Source organism: Xyrauchen texanus, chromosome 5 (assembly GCF_025860055.1).
Source record: "Xyrauchen texanus isolate HMW12.3.18 chromosome 5, RBS_HiC_50CHRs, whole genome shotgun sequence".
Taxonomy (NCBI): domain Eukaryota; kingdom Metazoa; phylum Chordata; class Actinopteri; order Cypriniformes; family Catostomidae; genus Xyrauchen; species Xyrauchen texanus.
This window is the reverse complement of record NC_068280.1, coordinates 11,872,387-11,884,685: the sequence shown is the minus strand read 5'-3', so window position 1 is coordinate 11,884,685 and position 12,299 is coordinate 11,872,387. Positions and strand designations below refer to the sequence as shown.

The 12,299-nt window shown below is 46.3% G+C and overlaps 1 protein-coding gene across 1 annotated transcript; it reads left to right on the top strand.

Moving 5' to 3' along the window:
- Window positions 1-252: 252 nt before the first annotated feature.
- On the top strand, window positions 253-11,558 carry cnga1a (cyclic nucleotide gated channel subunit alpha 1a). Its single transcript, XM_052126734.1, has 7 exons — window positions 253-408; window positions 549-703; window positions 1,914-1,967; window positions 2,072-2,206; window positions 2,301-2,405; window positions 8,484-8,590; window positions 8,680-11,558. The coding sequence occupies exons 2-7, from the start codon at window positions 558-560 to the stop codon at window positions 10,143-10,145; spliced, it is 2,013 nt and encodes a 670-aa protein (XP_051982694.1). The 5' UTR covers window positions 253-408; window positions 549-557; the 3' UTR covers window positions 10,146-11,558.
- Window positions 11,559-12,299: the final 741 nt, after the last annotated feature.

Here is a 12,299-nt window from a genome sequence, read left to right as displayed (position 1 = left end):
ATCAAATCAGTTTTGAACATCGAGTGTGAAAGGACAACTGACTTTCAAAATTCTTAATTTCACTGTAATTGCATAATGATGAACTTCACCCACAGACTTTCAACTTTTGTTGGAGAGAGTATAAATTATGTGCTATTGAAAAAAGCAGGGAGGAGACTGTTATTGTCACTCTAGTCTCTCATTAATCTCCAAATCCTTCTCAGGGTCATACGAGACTCAGACATCATTACAGAGCACAAACAGAACAAATGAATCACCAGCATACTCCTCCTTTGAAAACACTAGCTTTAATATGATGTAATCTTTCATTTGATTCGGTGCTGAAGGTCTATAATTCTGTGGGACCTGGAGACTCTTTTGACTGAGTGAGAATGAGAAGGGATTGCGTTTAAGGGGAAAAAAAAGCAGGTTAGTTTGCTGTGAATTTGTGATAATTTTCTACCTCTTAGTGTCTCTACTTGTCCATTTTGGACTATTTGCATTATTTCTGAAACAAGATAACACAAGTAAAATATATAATACATCATGACTTCAGCCTCTTGTTCCAGGGGGAAATTATGACTGTTGTACCTACATCAGGGGGTATTGCAGTTCCACCCCGAGTGTCTCCGATAATGGAGGTGGACGAGTACAGTGAAGAACCAATTCCTGTTCCTAGTCCAGGACGCCTATTTAACACCAACAACAGCAACAACAATGATGAGTAATTAGAGATCACTTAGTATATAATTCATTTAAATTAATACATATACACTCACAGACTACTTCATTAGGTGTACCTAATGAAGTAGTCTGTGAGTGTATATGAATTATATACTGAGTAATTAGAGATCACTTAGTATATAATTCATTTAACTTAATACATATACACTCACAGACTACTTCATTAGGTACACCCATACACCTACGTAATTATTTATGTGATGACCTAATCAGCCAATCGTGTAGTACAATGTATAAAATCATGTAGATATGGGTCAAAAGCTACAGTTAATGTTCACATCAACCATCAGAATGGAGAAAATGTGATCTCAGTGATTTCAACTGTGGCATGATTGTTGGTGCCAGACAGGCTGGTATGCATATTTCAGTAACTGCTGATCTCCTGGGATTTTTACACACTCTCTCACAACAGTCTCTAGAGTTTACAGTTCTGTGGAAAGAAAAGTCTTAATGATGAGAGAGGTCAACGGAGAATGGCCAGACTGGTTCGAGCTGACAGAAAGACTGTGGTAACTCAGATAACCACTCTGTACAATTGTAGTGAGCAGAATAGGATCTCAGAATGCACAACATGAGATGAATAGGCTACACCTGTAGAAGACCACATCGAGTTCTAGTTCTAGTAGCCCATTTGCCTAAAGGTTCGACGTGTTGTGCATTCTGAGATGCTACTCTGCTCACTACAATTGTACAGAGTGGTTATCTGAGCTACTGTAGGCTTTCTGTCAGCTCGAACCAGTCTGGCTGTTCTGCATTGACTTCTTTCATTAGCAAGGCATTTCTGTCTACAAAACTGATGCTCAGTAGGTGTTTTTTGCTTTTTGCACCATTCTGAGTAAACTCTAGAGACTGTTGTGCGTGAAAATCCCAGGAGATCAGCAGTTACACAAATACTCATACAAGCTCATCTGGCACCAAAAGTCATGCTACAGTCAAAATCACTGAGATCATTTTTCCCCCATTCTGATGGTTGATGTGAAAATTAACTGACATTCCTGACCTGTATCTACATGATTTTGTACATTGCACTACATAACTGGCTGGTTAGGTAATCACATGAATAAGTAGGTGTACCAGTTAAGTAGTTGGTGAGTGTATATATAATCTGTATTCATGCCAAAAATATTTAAACAAACAGATTTGTATCATGTTTATGTATTCATGGCAATTATGTGTTTTTCTCTCCATAGGGAAGAAAAGAAGAAAAAGAAAAAAGAGAAAAAACATAAAAAGGAGAAAAAAGAGTAGGTCTATTAGTAGTCAACTTTTTTCATGTGCAGTTGTCTAATTTCAGTCATGTCCATGAAATGCAGTTTACTGTTATAAAATTGTTTTGCCATTTCTGCAGGAAAAAAGAAAAGAAAGAGAAGAAAGAAAAAAAGGAGAAGGTAAAAGAAAAAGATGAGAAGGAGAAAGAAAATGAGAAAGAAAAAGACAAAGAAAAGGAAAAAGAAAAGGAAAAGGAAAAAGAAAAAAAGGAGGGGTTAGTATTCATTTTTCAGTCATTTCTAATTAGTGATTTTCAAGTTCAAAGTTTTTACTATTGATTATTCTTCAATTAACTTCATTTTCTCAAGGCCTAAAGAGGTATTTGTGATTAACCCAGCGGGACTCCTGTACTATCAATGGCTTCTCATAATTACCATTCCTGTCATGTACAATTGGACAGTTATCATTGCAAGGTAAGAATTAGTATTTCATGTTTTATTAAGACTAGGTTACAAAGGACAAGATGAGCGAAGCATACAAATTGAAGATATTTACGGGTTTTCATCTCTGCGGTGTGCTCCCTAACAGTCACTAGTCATTCATGCTCGTATAAGTATAAAAATAAAATCAACATCTCTTCAGTCTCAAAATAAAACAAAATAAATGAAAATCTTTGCATTTAAAAGTAATGTTTACTAGACTCTTGGTCAACTGTTAAAATAGTAAAAACAATTAATTTAAAGGGATGGTTCACCCAAAATGAAAATTCTGCCGTTACTCATGTTGTTCTGGAACATTTCTTTCCCCGTCTGTCGCTCTCTCCACGTTGTGTCGGAGAAGCGACACTAGGGGTCTCTCTTGAGCATCGAATATGCCTCTGATCCACTGAAAAAAGGCCAATGAGAAGTTGGCAGTCAGTATTTGCATACCCCGCCCCCGGACATACGGGTATAAAGGCGAGGCAAATACTAGAGTTCATTCAGAAATTTTCTTCGGAGCCGATGGTTGTACATGCTGTTCGCAGTGAAACACACCCGTTCCTGTATTCCTCTGACGCTATTGCATGCTGTTGGATTGAGGGCGCATTACAGCTGCGATTCTTCTCCTTGCACGGCAGTGCATATTGCCCCTGGGCGCTTCGGCAGCGCAGTATAAAAAACTCAGACGAGATTTAAAAAAGTGATTTTCTCTAAAAGAGCAAAATACACAGCGGCGTTGAACGTCCTTTTCAGGACGCGTCTTTTTAAAGATGAATTTCCGCCCCTGTGTAGTTCCTGGATGCGGTAGAGTGCTCTCCGCTTCAGACGGCCACAGGCGCTGTCTAGTGTGGTCCGCGTGCCGTGTGACCACAGCACGCTGTCTCGCCGTCGGGTACCCCCCTTGGACCACCCGTCCCCCAGCACGCTCGTTGACTCCCGTCCGTGCTCGAGGCAACAGCAGCTCGCCTCACAGCCAGCTTGCCTATCCACTAGAGCTAGAAGTGGATGAGCTCGCCGCTGCATCGGAGAGCACGGCGTCTGATGCGGAACCTGGAACCTGGTTGAGATGCGTGAGACCGACAAGCTTCGCTTTCTCGACGCCCCAGTCTCCCAGTTCGGTCTCTTCGGCGACACCTTTGAGGACTTCACCCAGCAGTTCTCCACGGTGAAGAAACAGACGGAGGCGATATCACATATCCTGCCCCGCCGCAAACCTGCCGCCCCGGGCCCTGCCCCGTCTGCTCGCCGAGGGCGTCCCCCTGTGAGGAAACGACAAGCTGCTCTGCCTCAACCCGGGCCCAGCTCTCAGCCCACACGTCGAGCACCCCGCAGGAAGCAGACGCCCCCCGTCTCACGGACCCCCTCGAGGACCCGGAAGGCTCCCAGGCGCTCCTGAGACGGACGACCCAGAGCCCAAGATGTTAGCTCCGGAGGTGGTAAGACCACTCCGTCCCCTGGTGGAGGGCCGGGAGGAGAATTTTCCTTTAAAAACGTTTCTTTTGCCGCTCCCCTTAACCGTTGCAGCGGTACCCAAATTCTCAATCAAAGAGCTATTTCCTTTGTCTCTGGGTCATCTGGCCCGCAAATGCCATTCTCACAGCACTCTGCCCCCAGATCTCAACAGTCCCGGCACGCTGGACGCGGCCTCAAGCCTGCCTCCAGCCCCACGACTGTCCCCCGGCCGGCCGGTTCTGATGAGTCCAGAGGACGCCACTACAGGACCTCCTCCTCAGTCACCAACCCGCCCCCTGCCGGATGTGCGGAGCAAGGTAAGTGCTTTGAGTTTTATCTCAGCACCAGAGCCTCGGGACGCGGCCGCGCCTCCCGACGGCGTATTACCTGCTCCACCCGCTGCAAAGGCCCGCCCGGTACGCCAAAATAACCGTCCCCTTGGTGCCCCAAGCACGGAGATTGGATGCGTGGCTTTCACTTCCCAACCCGTCTCGCTGGCTGGCCAGGACCATCCGACTCGGTTACGCAATTCAGTTTGCCAGGCCCCCGCCCCCCTTCACGGGCGTCCGCTTTACTGCAGTGCACGGCCAACATGCCAAATTCCTGCGCGCGGAGATCGCTACTCTTCTACTCAAAGACGCGATAGAGCCTGTCCCTCCAACCGAAATGAAGAAGGGTTTCTACAGCCCTTACTTCATTGTACCCAAGAAAGGCGGTGGCTTACGACCAATCTTGGACCTGCGAGTTTTCAATCGAGCGCTGCTCAAACTCCCGTTCAAAATGCTCACGCACAAATGCATCTTGACAAGCATCCAACACCTAGATTGGTTCGCAGTGGTAGACCTGAAGGACGCGTACTTCCACGTCTCAATCTTGCCGCGACACCGACCTTTTCTACGGTTCGCGTTCGACGGCCAGGCATTCCAGTACAAAGTCCTCCCCTTCGGCATGTCTCTGTCCCCTCGCGTCTTCACGAAAGTCGCAGAGGCAGCTCTTGCCCCGCTCCAAGAAGCCGGCATCCGCATACTCAACTACCTCGACGACTGGCTCATATTGGCCCACTCCCGAGAGTTACTATGCGCTCACAGAGACCAGGTGCTCAGGCACCTCCGCCGCTTGGGGCTTCAGGTCAACCGAGAAAAGAGCAAGCTCACCCTGGTCCAGAGCATCTCCTTTCTCGGCATGGAGTTAGACTCAGTCTCAATGTCCGCACGTCTCACCAACGAGCGTGCGCAGTCAGTGCTGAAATGCCTCGCCAAATTCAGGCCAGGCACAACGGCCCCTTTAAAACTCTTCCAGAGGCTCCTGGGGCATATAGCATCCTCCACCGTGACCACGCCGCTGGGGTTGATGCATATGAGACCGATTCAGCACTGGCTTCAGACTCGAGTCCCGAGACGAGCATGGCGCCACGGCACGCACCGTGTGACGATCACCCACGCCTGCCGAAAAACACTACAACCCTGGACAGACCTCTGCTTTCTACGGGCAGGAGTGCCCCTGCAGCAGGTGTCCCAACGCGTCCTGGTCACTACCGACGCCTCCAGATTGGGTTGGGGCGCCGTGTGCAAAGGGCACGCAGCTGCGGGCCATTGGAGAGGGGCCCCGCTGCGCTGGCATATCAATCGCCTAGAGTTGTTGAATGTCTTCTTTGCCCTGCGGCGGTTTCTCCCATTAATTTGAGACAAACACGTCCTAATCAGGTCAGACAGCACCACCACGGTAGTGTACATAAATCGCCAAGGCGGCGTACGCTCCCGCCACATGTCACGACTCGCCCGTCGTCTCCTCCTATGGAGCCAGCAGCGACTCCGGTCGCTGCGTGCCACTCACATCCCCGGCAAGCTCAATGTGGTAGCGGACGCACTGTCATGACAGAGCTTACCCAGTGGAGAGTGGAGGCTCCACCCCCAGTCGGTCCAGCTGATTTGGGAACAGTTCGGCAGAGCCCAGGTAGACCTGCTTGCCTCCCGAGAGACCTCCCACTGCCCGCTCTGGTACGGCCGAACAGAGGCTCCCCTTGGGACAGACGCGCTGGCGCACAGCTGGCGCACGGGGCTACGCAAGTATGCTTTTCCCCAAGTGAGCCTTCTTGCACAGGTGCTGTGCAAAGTCAGGGAGGACGAGGAACAAGTCACACTAGTGGCTCCCTACTGGCCCAACCGGGCCTTGTTCTTGGACCTCGTGCTCCTTGCGACAGCTCCTCCCTGGCGAATTCCCCTGAGAAAGGACCTTCTTTCTCAGGGGCAGGGCATGCTCTGGCATCCGCATCCAGACCTCTCGAAACTCCACGTCTGGTCCCTGGAGGGGACGCAGAAGATCTAGCCAGTCTACCACCTACCGTCGTAGACACGATCAACCAAGCCAGAGCCCCTTCTACCAGGCAGCTTTACGCCCAGAAGTGGCGCCTGTTTGCAGATTGGTGTTCTTCCAGGGCCGAAGACCCACAGAGGTGCGCAGTTAGGTCAGTGCTCTTATTCCTGCAGGAAAGGCTGGAGGGGAGGCTGTCCCCTTCCACCCTAACGGTGTATGTCGCTGCTATCGCGGCTCACCACAACGCAGTAGACGGTAAGTCTCTTGGTAAGCACGACTTAATCATCAGGTTCCTAAGAGGCCCCCGGAGGTTAAATCCCTCCCGGCCAAGCCTGTTCCCCTCCTGGGACCTCTCGGTAGTCCTCGTGGGCCTCCAGAGACCTCCCTTCGAGCCGCTAGAATCAGTTGGACTCAGGGCCCTCTCCCTTAAGACGGCCCTGCTGATCGCGCTCGCTTCCATCAAGAGGGTCGGGGACCTGCAAGCGTTCTCTGTCAGCGACACTTGCCTGGAGTTCGGTCCGGCAGACACTCATGTGATCCTAAGACCGCGACCGGGCTATGTGCCCAAGGTTCCTACCACGCCCTTCAGAGACCAGGTAGTGAACCTGCAAGCGTTGCCCCGGGAGGAGGCAGACCCAGCCCCTTCGTTGCTGTGTCCGGTACGTGCTTTGCGTACCTACCTGGACCGCATGCAGAGCTTCAGACGCTCTGAGCAGCTCTTTGTATGCTTTGGGGGACAGCGGAATGGAAACACTGTCTCCAAACAGAGGCTCTCCCACTGGGTTGTAGATGCCATTTCATTGGCTTATCACACCCAGGCCGTGCCCCCACCCTTGCAGGTCCGAGCTCACTCGACAAGGAGTGTTGCGTCCTCGTGGGCACTGGCTAAGGGTACCTCTCTGGCAGACATTTGTAGAGCAGTGGGTTGGGCGACACCCAACACCTTTGCGAGATACTTCAATCTCAGGGTTGAGCCAGTTTCATCCCGTGTTTTCTCAGGTTCAAGCCAGTAGAACTCGGTAACACGCTGATGGGCTGGCCGGGTGAATCGCTTGCTTACACGCCCTTTCCCTCGCTTGAGGTAAAACAGTGCGTCTTTTTTCCCAGGAGACTCCACTCAACGTGAATCCCTGGTTGATTCCTCCCTAGCCCTCATGGGTCCGCAGTTCGGCGGAGGAGCAGACCCGCGCAGAGCAGACCCGCGTTTTCCTTGGGTAAGTTTCGGCTGCCCCCCGGTCGCCGTGTGTAGCAACTCCACCCTCACTGAGGCTGGATCTGCCACCGCGCCACTTCCACGTGTCGTCTAAGAACACATGTGACGTATTCACCACCATACCTCCCCAGTTGGGCAGGGGTGGTCTCCGCGGGTCTTCCCCTGAAAATAGGGGAACTGGGTAAGACCCCCTTCCCTCAGTGCGTGTAAGGGCCCCGCCTGTCTATTGCTCTATGCAAGAAACATAGAGAGAAAAGAGGCCCAGCCAGGCTTGGCCCATTCCCAGGTTGGCAAGCGTCGCCTTGTTCCCCTGCCTAGGGTAACCAAAAGGATCCCGACGACTTTCTGGGGCATTGGGGAAGGGTACGTGCCCTGGCACAGCTGGTCATTTGGCACGTAACAAATACCTGCCTGCTCCTGTGTCAGCAGAACACGTACACGGCTCAGCGCATGGCGGATTTAAATTGGACCCCTAGTGTCGCTTCTCCGACACAACGTGGAGAGAGCGACAGACGGGGAACGTCTAGGTTACGGATGTAACCTCCATTCCCTGATGGAGGGAATGAGACGTTGTGTCTTCCCGGCCATGTCGCTGAGCCGAACCGCTGTAGTGGCCAGAACCATTTCCGGCTCCTCAGAAAAATCCTGAATGAACTCTAGTATTTGCCTCGCCTTTATACCTGTATGTCCAGGGGCGGGGTATGCAAATACTGACTGCCAACTTCTCATTGGCCTTTTTTCAATGGATCAGAGGCATATTCGGTGCTCAAGAGAGACCCCTAGTGTCGCTTCTCCGACACAACGTCTCGTTCCCTCCATCAGGGAACGGAGGTTACATCCGTAACCTAGACGTTTTTCTTCCATGAAACACAGATGCACAATTAACTTTCATTGCATGACAAATGTATGCAAAGAAATAGAAAAGGTGATGGAGGCTAACATTCCACCTTACATCTCCTTTTGTGTTCCACACAGAAGAAAGGAAGTCTTATGGGTTTGGAATAAAAAGAGGGGCAGTAAAAACATTATTTAAATTTTTAGGTGAACTATCCCTTTATATAATAATGTGTTTGCTGTTTTGTTTCTGTGAATAGAGCCTGCTTTGAAGAACTCCAGCATAGATATCTGCTGATGTGGTTTATCTTGGATTACACCTCTGACCTCCTTTACTTGGCTGACATGGCCTTTAGAGCACGAACAGGTGAAGTCTGGGTTAGAATTTTTCTGGGTTAGAAAAGTCAAAGACTGTGAAAACATACAACTGATTTCATGGTACCTTTCTTTAAACAGGTTACCTTGAACAGGGCTTGCTCATCAAAGATAAAAAGCTCCTTCTCAAGCAGTACACAGACAGTCTCCAGTTCCGTATTGATGTCATCTCAATGCTGCCCACAGACATTTTTTACTTGGTTTTGGGCTTAGACTACCCAGAGATCCGCATAAACAAGTTGCTCCGCCTGAACCGCATGTTTGAGTTCTTCAATATCTCAGAAACTATGACCAACTACCCCAACATTTTCAGAATCTGCACCTTAGTCATGTACATCATCATCATCATCCATTGGAATGCATGCCTCTACTTCTCCTTCTCCAAGTCCATTGGGTTTGGATCAGACCCATGGGTGTACCCCGCTCTTACTGAACCCGAGTTTGGAGAGCTGATGCGAAAATATGCATTCAGCCTCTACTGGTCCACGCTTACACTTACCACCATTGGAGAGACGCCCTCTCCTGAGCTGGATTCAGAATTCCTCTTCCATGTAGTTGACTTCCTGGTGGGTGTCCTGATCTTTGCCACCATTGTGGGTAATATTGCTACCATGATCTCGAACATGAACGCAGCCCAGGCTCAGTTCCAGTCACAGATTGACAACATTAAACAATATATGCATGCACGTCATGTCAGCAGTGAATTAGAAAACCGTGTCATCAAGTGGTTTGACTACCTTTGGACTAATAAGAAAGCTCAAGATGAAAGAGAGGTGCTGAGGTACTTACCAGACAAGTTACGGTCGGAGATAGCCATGAACGTACACTTAGATACGCTCATGAAGGTGCAGATCTTTGCAGACTGTGAAGCTGGGCTGCTGATAGAGTTGGTGCTGAAGCTACGTCCTCAAGTCTTCAGCCCAGGTGACTACATCTGTCGCAAGGGTGACATTGGACGGGAGATGTACATCATAAAGGAAGGGAAGCTTGCTGTGGTAGCCGATGATGGTGTCACTCAATTTGTCGTCCTTGGTGATGGGAGCTACTTTGGTGAGATCAGCATTTTGAACATAAAGGGTAGCAAGGCTGGGAATCGGAGAACTGCCAATATTCGTAGCATTGGTTACTCAGACCTCTTCTGCCTGTCCAAAGATGATCTAATGGAGGCTCTGACAGAATATCCTGATGCAAAGACTATGCTGGAGGATAAAGGGAGACAGATTCTGTTGAAGGATGGTCTGCTGGAGCTGGATCCTTCAAAACTGAAGCCAGATGAGCGGGATTTAGAAGACCGTGTAAACCATATTTACAACACGCTGGAGATAATGCAGACCAAGGTGACCAAGTTGATGGCAGAACACGAGGAAACGCGTAAAAATATCAAACAGCGAATCATTCTGATTGAGCAATATGCTGGGGAGGAGGTGGAGGATGAAGAAGAAGAGGAGGAGAAGATGGAAGACATAGAGAAGTCTAAAGAAGAGGAGATGGAGAAGAAAGAGGGAGAGACAGAAAAAGAAAAGTCAGATGAAGACAAGGAAAAGTAGGTAACAATAGAGGAAATATTGCAGGAAGTGACCAAAGAGGAAAAGAAAGATGGGGATCCATAGGATCTAAGGAAAACAGCTTAAAACTCTGGATAAAATCATGAATGAGGCTGATACATTTGAATAAAGAACAAAACACTATTTAAATTTTATAGCAGCCACAAAGTGTATGTCATATCTTCACCAAAAAATGAAAATGATGTCATCATTTACTCACCTTCATGTTGTTTCAAACCCATATGACTTTCTTCCATGGAACACAAAAGGAGATGTTAGCCTCAGTCACCATTCACTTTTATTGTATGGGGAAAAAAAAGCAATGAAAGTGAACGGTGACTGAGTTAAACATTCTATCTAACATTGTTTGTGTTCAACAGAAGAAAATCATATGGATTTGGAACAATATGAGGGCAAGTATATCATGACAGAATGTTGTTGTTGTTGTTGTTTTGCTAACCTATCAATTTAAGTGTACAGATTTTTGGTCATGAAGGGATAAAGAAAATTCTCTAATCATTTACTACCAGACGTGAATGACTTTATTTCTTCTGAACACAAACACATAATTTTTGAAGAATATCCCAGCTGAAGGTGTAAAAAGCATATCAAGGCATCATAAAAGTAATCTATATGACTTCAGTGGTTAAATCCATATTTTTAGAAGTGATTGCTGTGGGTGAGAAACAGATTAAATTTAAGTCCTTATTTTACTTTAAATCTCCACTTTCGCTTCCAAATTCTTCTTTTGTTTTTGGCGATTCACATTCTTCATGTATAATGCCATATACTGGGCAGGAAGGAGAATTTATAGGAAAAAATACTATTTCTCCTCCACACCTATCGAATCGCTTCTGAAGATATGGATATACTGGAGTCTTATGGGTTACTTTTATGCTGCCTTTATCTACTTTTTGGACCTTCAAAGTTCTGGCCACCATTCACTTGCACTGTGAGGACCTACAGAGCTGAAAAATTCATCTGAAAATATTTGTGTTCAGCAAAAGAAAAATGTATGCCTATCTGGGAGTCAATGATGAAAGAATTTACATTTTGAGGTGAACTAAACATTTAACAAGCATTCAAGATTTTTCCTGAAGTCAGGATTTATATTTTTCTTGTGTTATCGTCCCAAGTGTGTCTGACGGTCACCAGAGTGCAGCAGAGGACCAAAGATTTATGACAATTTTCGCTTAAAATCCTGAAAATTTACAGCACAAATACAAAATCAGAAGTCATGTCTTTTATTAGGAAGACTTTTTTTTATTTTATATATATATATATATTATTGGAATTACTCTTAGATAGTCTTTAGGCTGCCTTTTGATGTTTATATAGGTAATTTATTTTCTTATATTTCCTTTGTTGCAAGTAAACTAAACAGCTTAGTGTTGTTGGATAGTGTGAATAAAAAAACAAAAGAATTATGTTCCACAATTTTTTTCTTGTTTTGTGTAGTGACATAAATATTCCCTAAATGTGTTCACAAGAAGAATGATTTATGGACTCACTAATTGACAAACTAAATCCCTTGCCTAATGGGACCCATATAGCTAAACTGTGGTCATCAGTACCATGAATTGTATAAATCATTACAATATATATATACACACACACACACATACATATATATATATATATATATATATATATATATATATATATATATATATATATATATATATATATTGTTTAAAGCCAACTTAAAGGTATTGATATTTATTGACTCACCCACATGTTGTTCCAAACACCGATGTATTTCTTTCTTGTGTGGAAAACAAAAGATGTTAGGTGAAATGTTCACCTCAGTAACCATTTACTTTCATTGCATCTTTTTACATAAAATACAAGTGAAAGGTGACTGATGTTGTCATTTTGCCCTAACATCTCCTTTTGCATTCAACGGAAGAAAAGAAAGTCATGTGAAAAAACCAACAGGGTGAGTAAGTAATAGCACCATTTTCAGTTTTATCATTCATTCATGTTCAGTTTATGTTCAGTATCCCTTCAACTTAAAACAAACAGACTTAAATGGATTCACATAACATGATAAGAGACTTTTTAGATAAAGGGCAAGCACGCAGTTAAGTCTTTCAAGATGTGAGGAGGCAGACTTTTTGACATTTGAGAAAAGTCGCCTCTAGCATAGTTGATCAC